Source organism: Zosterops lateralis, assembly GCF_965231275.1.
Source record: "Zosterops lateralis genome assembly, chromosome: 4".
NCBI classification, from domain to species: domain Eukaryota; kingdom Metazoa; phylum Chordata; class Aves; order Passeriformes; family Zosteropidae; genus Zosterops; species Zosterops lateralis.
Window position 1 is genome coordinate 30027219 of NC_139765.1, and position 17501 is coordinate 30044719.

General features: G+C 36.3%; 1 protein-coding gene across 4 annotated transcripts in view; it reads left to right on the forward strand.

Annotated features, from left to right (window-relative positions):
- EEA1 (early endosome antigen 1) overlaps nucleotides 1-17501 on the forward strand; it is a 66439-nt gene that overhangs the window by 30120 nt on the left and 18818 nt on the right. For all 4 annotated transcript variants that reach the window (XM_083860039.1, XM_083860040.1, XM_083860042.1 and 1 more), the window contains 12 exons: nucleotides 1035-1151; nucleotides 3110-3448; nucleotides 6867-7016; nucleotides 7997-8116; nucleotides 8345-8548; nucleotides 9202-9402; nucleotides 9660-9773; nucleotides 11017-11172; nucleotides 12937-13076; nucleotides 13620-13950; nucleotides 15415-15516; nucleotides 16600-16794. In XM_083860039.1, coding sequence (XP_083716165.1) covers nucleotides 1035-1151; nucleotides 3110-3448; nucleotides 6867-7016; nucleotides 7997-8116; nucleotides 8345-8548; nucleotides 9202-9402; nucleotides 9660-9773; nucleotides 11017-11172; nucleotides 12937-13076; nucleotides 13620-13950; nucleotides 15415-15516; nucleotides 16600-16794 — 2169 coding nt within the window. The remainder of the gene's footprint in view (nucleotides 1-1034; nucleotides 1152-3109; nucleotides 3449-6866; nucleotides 7017-7996; nucleotides 8117-8344; nucleotides 8549-9201; nucleotides 9403-9659; nucleotides 9774-11016; nucleotides 11173-12936; nucleotides 13077-13619; nucleotides 13951-15414; nucleotides 15517-16599; nucleotides 16795-17501) is intronic.

A 17501-nucleotide genomic window follows, 5' to 3' on the forward strand; every position in this document is an offset into this window, starting at 1 on the left:
CTTTATGAATTTGAATTATGATTCTAGTTGGAAAGGCTCTAATGGTGTCCTTTGTAAGCTTCTGCACATTTTCTGCATTATGTTGTCTCAGTATAAAATATCCATATTGTTTTCTGATAATATTCTGGAATGTTTTGCCAAAAAAGACCAATCCTAGGATGTGTTCTAACTAACAGCTCTGTTATGAAACAGCATTGTAAAGCACAGTGTTACAGAAAGTCAGTTAACTATATGCAGTTGTATACTGTGTTCTTATGTTTTCTTTGGTGTTCCTTTTTCTGTAGGAAGATTGTAAATTGGATGGTCATTGTCTATTCTGTTCTGCTTTAGTTCACTTTTGAATTCAGTGTTTATGCATTTGTGCTGAAATCTCTGCTTATGAGAACAATAGGAAAGAAAATTTCTTTATAAAGGTCGCTACTATATAGTGTATTTGAAATGAGTGCATTAATACACAACATGTTTTAGGGCTGCCATGCCCTAAAGTGCTTTTCTTGTTTTTTTCCATCACTGTATTCAGATACTGTGCAGTCATTGATATATTCTGTTCTGTACTGATCCTGTTTAATGGGGTAGTATTGCTCCTCTGACCTGCAGGGTTGATGTGTCCAAAAGTCACTCCCCAAGTTTGCATCAAATGCCAGACTTGCTTCTAAAGCCTTTTCCACCACATTTCCCTTCCTAGAGTGGCCATGTAACTGCAATGACTTGGAAAGGTTTCACCTTTGGCTAGAACTGTGTTAATTATCAATGGATAATCCATTATGATTTTCATCACTTTTGGGTTCAACCTGGCATTTGCTATTGGATTGGGTCAGATTTTTGTCTTCCAAAATAGGACATAAATGAAGCTCAGGTGGGAAATGATGCTCAGTGATACTTCAGAGGCTGCTCTGACCTTAGTTTACAGGTGATTTTTTTTCCTTAGGCTTGTTATTTGTATAGAAAATGTATTTTTATTTTATTACTAGACATCTTGCTTTTGTTGGATTATGCATGCAAAGCTTTGTTTTAAATGGGGATTGTCTTTTCAGGCTACCATTAACCAATTAAGAGCTGAACTTGCCAAAGGACCTCAGGAGGTAGCTGTGTATGTTCAGGAGCTGCAAAAACTTCAAAGTTTAGTCAAAGAGCTAGAACAGAAGAATCAGGTGAGAATGCTACTATTTCCTATGTTTGTCAGCTCACATTAAAATGGAAACACATCACACATTTCCTTTGGAAGGACTGATGACTAACTTCTTGCAGAAGTTGAGAATTCCTTTGCCATTTTGTTTAACAATTGGACTAATATAATATGCAAGCAAACACCATATTTTAATGATCATATCCTACAGCAGAAATTCTTTAGGTTGTTATGATTGCAAATTTTAAATTGCTGCAGTTTATGCTACCTATCATTAAGCAGAGTTGCCAGCTCACACATGAAAAGGTAGTACTCCTGGAAATAATACATTTGCCTAGAAATCATAATTTGAAAGATATTTTCCTTGTTGGTTTTTCATTTTCTTAGCTTTTAGACTGTACTTTTGTCATATTTTTCAGGCCATTTACTGGCACCATGAATGGTAGAAAATGGAAATTAAATCCAGAAACTTCTCAACTTACATTCTTTGAGGGCTGTTATCAGAGCTCTTTGAGCTTGCTGCCTTTTGTATTTATGATGTATTGTAGGGGTAAAAATGGAAATAAAGGGGCACAGGGAACAAGGACAAAAATGTGTACTGCTTTATGCTGCATGTAACACTGTATGAACTGGACCATACATACAAGCATTTACCAGGAGCCTTGTCAACCTTGGAAAAGAGGAAAGGACAGGGACCAAACTGAGTGTATTTAATGTAAACTAATATTAAAGTATTTGCAAAAAATAAGAAGATGCAATTAAAAATTGGTAAATGAAACTACCTTTAACAGGATGACTCTGTTTGGCTCACTAAATCAGGTGTGGAACTGAGAAGATAAGGATTGTCATGCTGTAATTTTCCACAGACCAGCAACAATGAATCAAGCTTTTGGTAGTGTTGCTATACAGTATAGAGCCCTTTCCTGAATCTGTTGGTATTTCATTAACAATGTGGAGTGAAACGAATTGATGCTTAAGATAACCACACATTAAGAGAGAGTCCTCAGCTGTGTCAGGTTAATGCCAAACACCACTTGAGGAATAGGAAGAAGAGAAGTGAAAGTGAGCTATTTTTCCTGTTTCAGTTTTAGTGACCTTAAAGCAGTTTCCAGCCACCTCTTTATGCAGCCTTTTGAAAGGTGCTATCCATAAGAATTAAATACTAGCTAAGGGATTTTGGCCTGGAGGGGTTGGACATAGAATTGGAAAGGTAAGACTAGCTTCCCATAAGAGAAATTGCTTCCACTTTGAAAAGTTTGTCATCCTTGAAAAGTCTGTCAGGGAGGACCCATTAATTCATGATAGAATACATTGTATGTAGAATGTGTAGAATATAATACATTTGATATGAACATTAATTTATAATCTAGTTGCAATGTGGGAAGATATTTCTGTGGTTTGATGTGAAGCTTTTCAAACTCCTGTACAACTTCAAGCAAAAATGCTATTTTTAATATTTTCAGGAGCTATACTGAGAGGAACAGAGGTATATATAAGTATATATGTATATGGGATCGGTTCTCTGAGACCAGCAGAACTCTCTTTACATCATTTTTAAAGCACAGTAATTATGGGATATGGCAGAGGCCAATTAGGGGCCTGTAGCCCAGAAGATAGCTGGCATGGAAAACTTTTCAACTTTTCCCCAGGCAATTGCAGTTGTAATAAAGTTAATTTGAATGTTCAGGGAAAGCAGATTAGTTTTCAGGATATGGAAATAGAGTTTGTGTGGTGTTCTGAGTAAGAGAAAGTGAATTTATGTGAGAATATGAAAAACAGTATTTCCAGTTGAATTTGTGTGCTATGTGGGCTCCAAAATCAATGTATGTATGTAATGCAAGATACAGGTCAATATTTTCTTTAACAATGTTTTTGAACAAGTTCTGCACTGTTCAGCATCTACACTTAGAAAGAAATTTGAATAATATGTTGAACAGCTGCAAGCAGAATTGTACTTGAGTTGCTGTGTAACTTTCTTCACAGAGTCTGACTGAGAAACTGCTGAAGAAAGAGCAGGACTACACCCAGCTGGAAGAAAAACACAATGAAGTATCTGTGAGTAAGAAGAATGTGCAGGCAAGTTTTCACCAGAAGGACCTAGACTGCCAACAGCTTCAGGCAAAGCTGTCTGCGTCTGAAGCCTCGATACAGAGATTACAGACAGACTTAGGTGAGAAGGCAGAAGTAAGCCAGAAGCTTAAAGAAGAGTTGTCTGAAGTAGAGACAAAGTACCAGCATCTCAAGGCAGAATGTAAACAGCTCCAGCAGCAGCGGGAGGAAAAAGAGCAGCATGGCCTGCAACTTCAAAGTGAGCTCAGTCAGGTGAGATTCCTTAAACCTCCTAAACCATCCTATTTGAATGGTTCTTTAAAACCATCTCGTAATTTTAAAAACTGCACATGCATATTTCTTATGAACATGCATTTACATTTCCTTATTTGAAGGATGGTAATTAGCCAGCACTTGTATCTTACTACTCTATAGGAAGTTTGAGAAAAGTGAGTCTTGGTTTTACATTGGAAGTGAACAGTGCTTGATTTGCTTTAAGTCTGAGTAGTGAATATAGTAGGGAATACCTAGTGTGAAAAGCCAGGGTAATGTGAAATCTTGATATTGCTTCCTTAGTGTTTCTCCCCAAACAACTTCTCTTTATGTTGCTGATAGCTGGGAGAGCATACATCTCCCACACTAGAACCTATTATTCTGCTGAGTGAAATGACTTAGAGAAGTAGGACTTTCTTGTAAGATTGAGAATTTCAAAACTTGAAGCTGCTGAATTCAGTTTACCTTTTTTTGGAGAGTAATATATTAGACTGGAGAAATATTTGTGTATCAGTAATCATGTCCAGTCTTAAGATGTAAAAAATATATCTTTATTTGTTAGTATGACATACATAATTTTAATCTTGCTAAAGCTTATTTATTTTAAAGTGAGTGTTTTTGAGTTTTCAACTCTTTGTAAAATCTGAAACAGATCAAGTTGCAAGCTCTCTGTGCATAGTTTACCTTGGAAGAACTGTGACTTGGCTAAACCATGTTTATGTGTGTATTACATCCCCAGAATGTCTTTCCTTCTCCCATTGCTCTTCTGTCAGGGCGAGAGAAGATAATTTCGTTTGTTAACGATATAGGAATCTACATTTGGTGAAACTTCCTCAGTCTATCTGGGCAACAGAAGCGTAGCCAAGGGATTGAGCTTAAATCTGTCTTCAGCTAGAGAGGGCATTTTCAAGAAGGATTTTTAGGGTGGGAAAATGAAGGAGGAAGATGTAAAGAAAGCATTGTTGAATGAATTCCTATGAAAGGAAATGGAGGTGTGACACATTCTCTGGTGATACCATTGGGAAGGAAGACAACCTAAGCAAGAAATCTTCAACAAGCCACTGGACTTCAGGATGTGTTTTAGAATTGTATAGTAAAAGAATAGTGCAGGAAAAAACCCTTTGTACCTGATATAAAAGAAAAGAAAAACCAAGCATAAGCATCTTTTCTCTTCCTGCAAAGAAGAGTTCAGTTACTATTGTAATGAGAAGACTAAATTCCTCATATTTATTCACTTAGTATTTCGCTGGAACTACCTTTTTATGCCTGTAGTCCATTAGCTTACATGTAGAATATGAATTCTGTTTATGGAGGTATAATGTATAGTTGTTTAGTCAAATCACATTTTTTTAAGAGTACTTGTCATCTTCTCAAAATTCATTTGAATGGGTGCACGTCTGTTTAAGTTTGTACATTTTAGAATTTTGGTCATGTGGAAGAAGTGATCTTAATGGAAGAAACTTGAGTAATAGTGTTGGTTCCAGCGTGACAGTGGGAGGGAGGAGGGTATGGACAAGAGAGTATGGACAAGAGAGTATGGACTCCTCCGGTTTTGAAGAAATGTTAATTGCTATTAAATTCTGTTGAGAAAACTTGAATCTACTTGATTGTATCTTTTAAATTCTAGATACTTTTTCATGATTTTTTTTTGCATTCTGTAGCATAGGTTAATCCTGGATTTTATGGTCCTGTTTACTTAAGTGTCATCTTAAAGTTCTTCAAAAATACTTAACCATGCCTGTAATAAAAGTAACTGGTGTAAAATACTGTTTACTGATTTCCCTCTTTCCAGATATTTTCTCCCGGTATCAGCATAGCCATGAATAGTTAGTAGTTATTTTGTTGCACCCTTTCTTCAGTACATATTTTTCTACAGTTCTTGTCTGTATTTTTAGTGAGGAGAAAATATTTATAATTTGGTGATCCTGCAAGAAAAGACGAATGTTCTTCATTACTGGAGGAGAGATTATGGTCTCTTGTGCTCACCCTGTCCTCCCTCTTCTCCTACCTCTTTCTTAACTGTACAGTCGCTGTTAGCAGTCACCATCTTGGCCACATGCGAAACAGCTTTTCACTCATGATTTTTGTGGTTGTGGACAGATAATTTAGCTTGATTTTTTTTATAAGGTGGGTCATGGATACATTTATTTCCCAGTCTCCAAACCCTTTAAACTTTTGCATTGTTTGAGCTAAATTTTGACAGATGGTCCTACAGTGTTAAGTTCTTCAGTGTTAAGTTCTTTGGGAAACAGATGGCAGGAGAGAGGCGTCACCCCCACTTAACACCTGGGTGGAAAGTATAATGGTAGCACAATCACTGTTTCTTTTTCTGCTCTGCTAGGCAGCCAGTTGGTCAAACAGTGATTGCTTGCAGTGAACAATAAAATTGGGCTGCCTTTTGCATAGATATTAGTTGGGATTTAAGGAAAGCATGAGGAAGGTTTAGGGGTACTGAAGGGAGGACCTGGAGTTAAAAGGTGAATGGTTCAAGGGCCTTTGGACATAAATGCATACGGAGCAAGCTTCATTCTCAGCTTTCCCACAGTCTATGGAAAGTTCTTGCTGTGCTGCAAGGTCTGATCCATTCTCTGGTTTTGCACTGAATTAAGAGATCATTCTGTCCTTGAATGTGTTTGTGTAGAAATCGGCAGGAGGCAACCCAAGATATCAGTGGCAGTTTCATGTAGAGTAAGCTGATTTTATGGAAAGAGCTTTTTAGAACAGTGAATTGTAAAAGGCCATCCTTGCACTTCAAAGATGGTGCAGTACTGCTTTTGATGACTGATAAAATCATGAAGCAGGTTTGTGTCCAGCTGGAGGAGCACATCCACCTGTTTACTCTTTGCTGCTGGAAGGTACTGGACTGTAAGCCACCAAAGTTGCTGTTCATGTATCTCTTCTCAGCAGACAATGAATGTCATTGATGTAGCCAGCTCAAGCTAAAAATTACATTCTTAATATTCTAGCAGTGCAGAACACTATATTGTGGGAGGCAGTGGAGCAAGTAAAGGCAAGGTGCTTCAGCCAATGGATCTGCAAGAGTCAGTTGGTGAACTGGATAAGCCAAGATGGCTCAAAGCATCACTGTTTTACATGACAGGCCTTATGTTTTTGAAGGATCACCTTCTTTCTGTTAAATCTCTGTAACTTGTTTTGAAGGGCTCCTGTAGATAAATGAGGATGTTTCTGGGTCTGTCCAGCCCAGTTTTTTGAATATCTCTTCTTGTGTGTGTAGTTGATGCTGTTCTTTTAACATGGTTTATGTTTCTGAGGTGTAGGAGGTACATGCATGACTTCAGGAGGCCATGGACTTGTTTTACTCTGGATTATGAAAACTTTGCATAAACATTGCACAAACTGAGTCTATATCACTGTTGGCTAAGGAATGACTGAAAAAGTGGATGACTCTTTTTTGCAGTTGCACAGTAAACTCCTAGAAACAGAGCGCCAGTTAGGGGAAGCGCATGGCCGGCTCAAGGAACAGAGGCAGCTGTCCAGTGAGAAACTGATGGACAAAGAGCAGCAAGTGGCTGACCTACAGTTAAAACTTTCTCGTGCTGAAGAGCAGGTAGGGGTTTTTATGCAGGTTCTATAGTTTGTTCTGGTTCTGGTGATATGTCTCTACACACACTTGGGGTGATACTGCAGTTTATAAAGTTTGTTCTCATGGGAATTTCTTTTGACTGATACTGTTAAGGACTTACAGTACAATTATCAAAATCTGCTTAAATGCTGCTTGTCTTTACAGATATATGTGTTAACAAATGAATAGAAATGCATTCTGCATTTGTCTAAGGGTCTTATGAAAAAAATTACTTAGGTGCACATAGGCCCATATGGGTAGATTTGTGTGTAGATTTTTTTTAAGATAAAGCCCTACATGAAGAAAAAGTGAACATGGCACAGCAAGTCATTGATAGTTAATAATCAGTGTGGGGTGGATGGGCAGAAAACACTTGTTCTATTAATTTTTGTTTTAATGAATATCTTGTATATGTTGCTGATTTTTGCTGGCTGTAGGGGGATTGGCCAGATATCTGAGTGGTATGTTGTCAAAGCTTTAAATTTTTCTGTAGCTAATTTGCAAAGCCTTGACTAGTATAGAAGTGGAGAGACTGCTAAATCAAAGTAGCTACTAAAATAATGACTGACAGTTGCTACTGAAATTGCCAGAAAAAGTAATAATAATGTTGTTTTACAGGTATCTGTATTATCAGTCATGTTACATCTTAACAACTATTTCAAAAAGCATACTAAAAATTTTTTGGTTTAGATTATTTGAGAGCTAAATTACATGTGCCTGATAATTGTTTTATAGTTCTTGCTTGTGATATAGAATCTCACCAATTAATTGTAATGCGTGCTTTGATTAGATTTTGATCTAGCATTACAGATTTTTGTTTTTATACAAGTTTTTAAATATCCATGTTTACACTAAAATCTTTTATATTTAGAGCAAACATTGAGTACAATTGGTGTACTGAGTGTTGCTTTTTTCCCACTCATTATTCTGGTTTGTTTGGTATTTGGTTTTGGGGTTTTTTTCAGCTAAAGGAAAAAGCAGCAAATTCCACAGAATTGCAGCATCAATTAGAAAAGGCAAAGCAGCAGCACCAGGAGCAGCAGACACTTCAGCAAAATACAACAGCAAAGCTACGAGAAGCCCAGGTAATGCAGTTATGTTTCCGCGTGTGAAAGTGGGTTCTGGGGTTTTATTATACTAAATACTATTTCTTTCTAAAAGTGACTTGCAGGAATTATATTAATTTCAATAAATTAACCTATAAATCTGGAATAGAATGTACAGAAAGTGCTTGATAAATTTATCCAATATTTTATGCATTAGGCCCAGCTTTTAAGGTCCTTATAATTAAACACTACTATATTCTTGTCTAGAATGATCTGGAGCAAGTACTACGACAAATTGGAGATAAGGACCAAAAAATTCAAAATCTTGAGGCTTTGCTTCAAAAAAGTAAGGACAACATCTCTCTGCTAGAAAAAGAAAGAGAGGACTTATATGCAAAAATTCAAGCTGGTGAAGGAGAAACTGCAGTTCTTAACCAGCTACAAGAGAAAAACCATGCCTTACAAATACAGGTAAGAACTTCGAGATCTATTTCTTTTCATTCATTCTCATTATTGAATTTTGTTTCATTTTTTTTTTTTCTATCTCATCAGATATGGTGCTCATCTTTTCTATGCTGTTCCATTTCTTTAAAACTTACTTTAAAGATCTTACTGTAAATTTCACATGATTTGTGTTTTGGTGATTTCCAAGCTATCAGCATAGGGATAGAAATTCCTAGTTATTTCATTTGTACATATGCTGGTAATATGTACTTACAAATAGTTATATTATATAACTGTATAACTTTATATATGCATTGGTATATGTGTATACTTGCAAAAAACTATGTATGTAGTTATAACTATATAAAAATAAATATAATATATATATTTGTTTCACTCATTTTAAAAAGGTGGTTTGATTCCTGCTTTCAACACCAGAATTCAGTTTAGTCTGCATCTGTTTAGTATTCTGTTTCTGTTACATTAAGGCCAAATTGACAATTCCCTTTTGCTTCTATTTGCAGCTGGGAACATATGTAAACTCTGGTGTTGTGTACAATATAGTCCACAACTATCTCCAGAGCCATAATAAGATACGGTAAAATTAAGTTTTTACTTCCTTGGACATGCTGTTCCAGCCTTGTCATGGTTGTTTTTTTTTTTTTTTTTTTCCATTGCAGGTAACTCAGCTGACAGAGAAGCTGAAGAATCAATCAGAAAGTCATAAACAAGCCCAAGAGAATTTGCATGAACAAGTGCAGGAGCAAAAGGCACACCTAAGAGCTGCTCAAGATCGTGTGCTTTCCCTGGAAACAAACATCACTGAACTAACCAGTCAGTTAAATGAAAGTAAAGAGAAAGTGTCACAACTTGATGTGCAGGTAATGGATCTCTGTTTTTTATGGTGAGGAAAAATTCTGGTTGTGATTTCCCATTTAGGAAAAGGTGCATTTTTCTACAAGGAAATACATACATTAATTTTGTATGAATTTTGCATGATTTTATGCAAATTAAATACATACATGAATACACACATGAATTTTGCTGATTTTACTATTAAACTTACTGATGGCTATCAAAAAATTAGAATGAGCTATGGTAAAACAGATGTTTTAATGAAATGTAATTTGTCTTTCAGGTAAAAGCAAAGACTGAATTGCTACTTTCAGCAGAAGCATCAAAAGCTGCTCAGAGAGCAGATCTACAGAACCATCTGGACACTGCCCAAAATGCACTGCAAGATAAACAACAGGTAATAAGTGACATAAAATGTTTCTATGTTACCTAAAAACTGCTTAAAAGCCTAAGAATAGTCTGTTTACAAACTCAGTAAATTGACTGAACATATGTAACAGTAAACGTATGAATAAGCATTGGGAAATGATTGTTTAGGATATTTTAACCATGTGGTTATGTTGCACTGGAGCAGATATATTTCGCAGTGCAAGGAGTTTACTTGGGAGTCCACTCTTTGCTGTAGGGTTATTGTTCAGAATCTAAGCTTTCCTTATGTGTTCTGGAGGTATTATATGTATTTATAATTATATATAATGCCTGTATGTATGCTATGAAGAAAAGATTGTAGAATGCACTCAGTAGAGGCAAAAACTCTTTAACTCTTATTGCTGACTCAGATAAATTTCCAGTCCTCCTCTGGTATTCAGAAGTAATTATCTTTGTGCCAGCTGATGAAGAAACTCAAAAGGCTGGTGATAAAATTACATGCTTTTGAATGTGTTTTAATCCTGGTGAAGCATATTACCATCTGTTGAATCAAATATTTGCATAGTTAAAATCAGTGCTGCTGTGGTCTTCATGGAAACATCCAGGAGATGTTAAAATGGCATCATTTTTTAGCATGGGAATGTAATTATTTGCTGTAATCAGGAGACAACTTTTTGCAGCCATTCAATAATTAATTAATAACTAAATACATCAGCCTGGTTGGAGAGCAGTGAACTTTGATGTAGCTGTCATCATAGTGGTTACTAGGTGAATGCGTTCATGTCTCCTGCAGAATTTGTTTGTTTTGTGTTGAACAAAATGTTTTGAAATCATCTCTGGTATGTGGAGCATTTCCATATTATTGGCTTTCCTCTTTCATGGTTGATTTCATGACAAATAAAGACATCAAAAATTTTATCTAGGTTTTTAAATGTTATTTTCTAGTTACTGCTGTACTACTTCGAGGATCTAGTACCTTCTTTACTTACAGTACCTCCTCCATTTACAACTTAAAACACCTTTGTTAACAAGCCCAAAGCCTGTAAGGCTAGAGAGACTTTAAAATACTGAGGCTTTAAAATTATTTTGTTCAGTGGAACAGAGGGAATTCGTGCATGTCTTTGTGTTTCAATTTCCTGCCCCTCAGAATAAAAAAACCACATTACTTTCCTTTTTAAATTGAACATATTAGATGATTTAAAACATATATGACATTAGTAAATTTTGAAGTTTTTAAAAAGTAACAACTTTTGTATTTTTGTTTTACCCAGGAGTTAAATAAGGTCAGTGCTCAGTTGGATCAGGTTACAGCTAAGCTGAATGACAAGCAGGAATACTGTACTCAGCTGGAAGCCAATCTTAAAGAGCACAAAGAAAAATGCCTTTCTTTAGAACAGAAAACTGAAGAACTAGAGGCACAGCTTAAGGTTTGTATTGAACACAGTATCTGGACTTACAGAAACTGATCTCTGCTGTTAGGCAGCATGTGGTAAAAGCTGTGCTCAAATTAGGGGGGAAGGATTATATCAATATTGCTTTTTGTTGGTTTTCTTTCTCACTAATGTTTCCTGATTCACCATTTAATCCTATTCTCCTCCTCCATGGTATTATATCACATTAAGAAGATAGGCCTATGGCACTGCTACTGTACTGTCATTTTCCTGTGTGTGTGCTTCTACCAACCTTTCTGCTACCTAGAAATTGTTATGTGGGGGAACATGAACATGTCCCATAATTAAAATTTTCAAGTTTGAAATTAACACTTCACAAGTAGTAGCAGAGAGGAGTGTGTGTTACATTGGCTAGCCCTGCTTAACACCACCTGTCTGGTTTAATTTATTTCTGAAGCCTTTCAGTAGGCTTTTTAGCAAGATTTATTTATCAGTATTTTGTCTCTTAACTTGATCTGGAGTTTTTCATTCCAGTTCTGAAATCAGTTTTTATTTTTAAAGTCTACATACTTCTGGCAGAATGTTTGCAGAACTTTTTGGTGTTTTGATATACTGGTACTTTCAGTTAAGTGTATGAATTCATCCTAATGCTTGAGAGCTGTAAAATTTGGGCTTTGACCTTTGTTCACTATTTTTAAAAAATTCTTGGTAGTCAAAATACGTAACACACAAAAGCATATGATACAGGGATCATGGGAGCAATACAGAACTGGTTTTGAAGTGTTATCTGTCTGTTCTGAGGGAGATTAGTCTTTATGCTCAAGACTGAGTGGGGTGTTTTCCCTTTAGCTTTTGTGCTCTGTAGAAGAGACCAAAGATTGTTTTCGCTGTATGAAATTTTAAATCTGATGCTATTAAAAATTAAAGCTGTCAAGTATTTCATTGTCAGAATAATTATTTTGTTCTTCTATCTCCTCTTTTGGACACAGGATCTTTTTCTTGCCTTCTTTGATTTATGTTTTTAGTTTTCATTCTTCTGCTGAAGTTTCACAAGTAGCCAATAGACAGAAATTCTTGGGAGAAATATAGAGCTTGCTTGCATATGATTTTATGAGGTTCCTGGTAGCTAAAGTGTGAAACTGAGCGGGGTTGTTAATGGTGTCAACAGGAATGCAATTCTATGTAAAATCTTGACATCATCACCATTCTTTGAGATCATTCCAGTTGAATGTGTGGCATTTAAAAAAATAGGAAAAAAAATTAGAAAACAAAAAGCCTTCAGGAAATTTTTGGAGAAACTTGGCCACTTTTTTTTTGTGGCTTCTGTGTGAAGGCAAAATTGCCTGTAAACCAGCCAGTTGAAGAGTCTAAACAGTGCCCATTTGCTGAAGGCTTCTGTTTTCTTTGTATTCCACGTGAGTGAAAAAGTAGCTTTGGAAAAAACCAGAAGAAAAACCTCTTCCAGGCAAGCATAGAATTTCTTCACTGCTGTAGTTTGTGTCTGCTTTTGTTGTAAAGCTTTTGATCTATTACTTTGCAGTAAAATGCCTGCTTGGCCTTTACTTTAAAGATGCTTTCAGAATGCTTTACCAAAATAGTTCAGTTCTGGAGGAGCTGGTGATTAGCAGGAACTAAATAGTGAAAGATAAATTGCAAAGTAATGAAACAGGTAGATGATGTATGAGAATTGTGACTGCTTTCTACAGTTAATGCTACTCACATTGCAAATGCTTTGCTTTCTTTATTGTTGTATTTATTTTGTTGGTTGTGTTCTGATGGCTCTATCTTTTTATTTCTCAGAAACTTGAAGGTGACATTCTTGATGCTAGAGCAAGTAAAGACCAAGCTCTTCAGGAATTACAGCAGCAGCAACATCAGTCTAAAGAATTAGACCTCCGGACAGCAGAACTGAGTAAACAACTTGAAGCAGCAAGAGAAGCGTATGCATTTCCTATGTTCTAGTACTTCTCAAAGTCAGACATAAAACTGGGGCAGTTTGGACTAGAGTAGAAATTTTGTGCTTCTCTTCTGTGATGTCATAAAGTCATAAATAAGTGCTGTGTCCCCTCTGCTACAAGAACTGTGTTGTATTCCACTTGTTGTCTTTCACTCCATCTGCCATGTTGTCTCACAGGAATCACTGACTGTTGTGATTCACTACACTTCTTCATTTTATTCACTGTTCTTGTTGTCAGCTAAATATCAGAACAGTTTGATATAGTGAGGTCCATCTTTAAATATTCATAGATCTGTAACCTTTTTGAAATACAAATTTGCAATTTATGCATAAGCAGCAAAGGAGTAGTTTCTGTTCATTATAGCTGAGGAAGCAAGAAGCATCTCAAACTAGTTTCTGAGGTTGCTGTTTTATCTTAACTGGAGAGATGTAATGCCCATGAACGAAAATAGAGACATTTAAGGATACAAAAGTACCTGTGAAAAAGAACTTTAAGAAAGTATGTTTTATCCTTTTGTATTTGCAGGATGTCTAATGCTCAATTGGATTTGCAGAAGAAATCTGAGGCCCTGGACCAAGCAAACCAACAAATTTCAAAGCAGAAGGCAGAAAATGCCAGTCTCAAACAAAACCTTGAGAAATCAAACCAAGATACAAGTAAACAGCTCAAGGAACTTGATTGTAAAATGCAAGCAGCCACATCAGAGCTGCAACAAGTGAAATTAGAGAAGAACACTCTATTAAAAGACCTTACTGATACCAAAGATGAGCTCTCAAAAAGCTCTGAATCCTTCAAAAAAAGAAAAGAGGAATTAGAAAAAGAAATTAAAAAAGGAAAAGCAGCTATGGCAGAAATGGTTAGTAGATTCTTTAAGTAGGCATTAAGTTTGGTGTATATATATTCTGGTAAAATGACTTTGCTCTCTGTTTGAAACAGTGTATATATGAAGACAGTGCATGAAAATTTGTTACTGTAAGGAAAACCAAATTGTGATTTTTAGTAGTTCATACATGTTTCCTACCTTAATTTTTTGCCTGGATATTTACAATAGTAAACATCAGTCATATCACATAACAGGATCCTTTCTTCTTGCTGCATGGCTTTAACATAGTGAAGAAACTCAATGGAGACAACAAGTGGTGAAACAATTTGACAGCAAATGTCCCCTTTTTAAAAAATACATCAACCGTATTATAACAACACAAAGGTTTAAAACTTTTGCTAAAATGCTGTTGTATTGAAGAAGTTATTTTTCTGAGGCCATTTTAATTTCCTTTCTGAAGTCTTCGTATATAGAACTTCCTGTGCACTTGTCTGGCCATGCTGTAAAGCTGCATACTGCAGGCAGAGAGAGTAACATAATCTGCCATTTGTGGAATGCCCAGCTTAAGGTATTGTTGGAGTCCTAGAACTATTTGAATTTAAGAAAGGTCTTACAAGTGACCGCATAACAAGTGCTTGACCACCAGAGCAACCTTTACAGTAAAGAAAGTAAACTATTACTAGGGTTAAAATACACCTTTTTCTTACCTCTTCTACCTTGGTGATATAAATGGGCACTATATAAATACAGTTGTTCTGACACCCTTGTCTCAGATGTGGCAAGGAGTGTATTTCTCATATCCTTCTCATCTTACGTGTCACCGTTTTCTAGAACCCATTCCGAGCTGCTTTTATTCTGATCTAAAAAAACCCCAAACCAGCTGCTAGTTAAAAAGAACATTTTTCTCTTACTTAGTCACCTTTTGAAGAAAAGATCTTTTGTTTGCCTTTTTTAGTTACTACTGTTTAAAGATTTGTTTCTCCTAAAAACTTGAAAGATTTTCTCCCCAGTTTAGACTTAAAGATAGTAGTCCAGATTCTGCTTCTTGTTCTGTTGTGTTTCAGAGGCTCTCCACTGTCTTAAATGTGTAGTATTTGGGCTTAATATATGGTTGCAAATGCATGGAGGTCTGCAAATGTACTTGCTTGTGAGTTTTAGAACATGAAGGAATTTTAGATCCTGAGGAGACCAATGAGCCTATTACGTCATCAAGAAGGAGAAGGGGTGCCAACCACGATTTCAGACAGGGAGACTCCCCCATATCAGAAAAACTCTGGCACCTAGCTGAGTCTATTAGTACAGGAGATCTAATGTGTGGCTTAGATTTGCCACTTAAGGTTTTGAGAGGTTTTGTGCTGAAAATGTCTGCAGTTGAGAAGCTAAGAGTTTTCATTGAAAATGAAAGCGGTATTTTTAAGAATTTGTAGCTCCTGCAAAAATATTCCCTACACGGTCTTAGAAGCTAACAGGAATATTTCCTTGTCTTGTGCTTTTTAGGAAAAATCTTGCCAAGAATTAAAACACCAACTTCAGATACAAACAGAGTCTGTAGCTAAAGAGAGGAATGAATTAAAAAACTCACTGGAGAAAAAGGAGGGGGTAAGTTGTCCACTTAGTTTCAAAAACTTAAAAACCAATAATAATAAATATTTAAAAGATTGATTTTCAGTCTCACCTGCTGGGACTGATGAGGTATAAAGATGTTTCAGTTCTCAAATTCTGAACTATCTTTGGCACTGAAATAAGGTGATACTAAAACTTTCCTAGAGGGTAATGTGAAGCTTTAAAATACAAGTTTTAGTCTTAGTTTTCTGTGCTTCACATACTGTATCAGGGCATTTTAGCCCTTCAGGTTTTGTCATTAGTGAAACGGTTACTTGGTACTACTGTGTCCCCATTTTCTTTTGTATCTGCATACAATAAAAGTTGTTATTTCATATCCTTAGATCTATTTATTCTCAGGCTTATGCAGTATGTTCTCAGTGGAATTGACAGGACATTTTCAGATATCCTTCAAGGATTGAATTGCTTTTCAAACTTGTGTAAGTCACTTGCTCATGACTACAGAAGGACCAAATGTACTTCTTTTTCAAAGATGAGCATTCAGACCATACAGTGCAGTTGGCAGCCTGAAGGACACATCTGCTTTAATGGATTTCTTCATCCAAGCTATCTTCTGTTCCCTAAAGGGATCAGAAAAGATTTGATCAGTGGACATAGTTTGATAGACTGTGATGGACACTTACTGTCTGAAGGAGGTTTGGGGGTGTGCAGGTGTGATGATAATTGCTCTGTGACTATGGCTGCTACTTTCCTGGCTCCTCACTTGTTCAGCTGAAGTGCTGTGGTGCTCAGTGCAAAGTGCAGAAGGATGAGCTTCATGTATGCTGCAGTTGGCAGCAGGAGAGCCCAAACCATTGCTGGTGTGAGAAAAGTTGCCTGATCTTAATTTAGAATGGATAAAAAAGTCTGCTGTCGATCCCTGAGCAGTAAATTTGGAATATCAGATTATTTTAATGTATTATAGTAGTTCTTAGAATCTGCTTGCCACTGTTCAACGACATAGGTCTGAAACAGCAGTGGCACTGTGGGATGGTCTGGTTCTGTGAACAACATGTACAAATAGTGACTTAAATTTAATTCATATACTTTAGTATAGTTACTTAATATTTTTGAATATAGATTTCTAAGCAGTTGTCTATGGACCTTGATTCAGCAAGAGCACAAGTACTGGAAATCCAGGGTCTTCTGAAGGAAAAAGAAAAAAGTGAGCAACATCTCCAGGGAAAGCTGAGAGAGTTAAATGAATCTTTTGAGCAGAAGAAAAAACATAGTGAGACACTGCAAGCTGAATTAAAAACTGCCCTTTTAGAAAAGGTAAGACTGTCCTTTCTTGCTCTTATAAGAAAATGAGTGTAAATTCCTCTGATAAATACTGAAGCTTTTATGTCAATAACTTTGTGATAAAGTCTGTTTGCTGTAGTCTTGTTGGAAAAGATAAGGTCATGATGTGGAAGTGAGGTCTTCAGGTGCTGTTGGAGATAAAAACAACAATATCAACAGCAATAATGAACCAGTACTGAAATATGAATTCCGTAGGAATTAAATTTTAATAAAGGGGTAAATAAGCTAGATTGAGTGTGGGTTTTTTGCTTCAGGATCAAAGCAAGAGCTGCCATTTTCTTGTAAAGCAGGAGGATTTTGTGCGAGTACTTTTAGACAAACTGTACAGTGTTTTGAAATGTCCATGACAGTTTTAAACCAAGTCTTCTCATATTATACCAAAAGAATTTATCTGACTGACAGTATGAAACTCATAAACCATAATGGAAAGAGTTCAAATGTCTTACAACATTAGGGAATGTTGCTCTGTGTGCCATAGACTGTTAAATGTGGCTCCAGCTTTGGCTGCCCAATGCTACATGTTCATATTTGTGCTTTAGACAGCCTCTGGAAACATTAGGTCTTGGTGTCGTGGTTTAACCCAACCATCAACTCAGCACCACAGAGCTGCTTGGTGACTTGGGAAGACAAACACCATCACTCCAAACTCCCTCCTCTTTCTTCTGCCAGCTCCATATGCT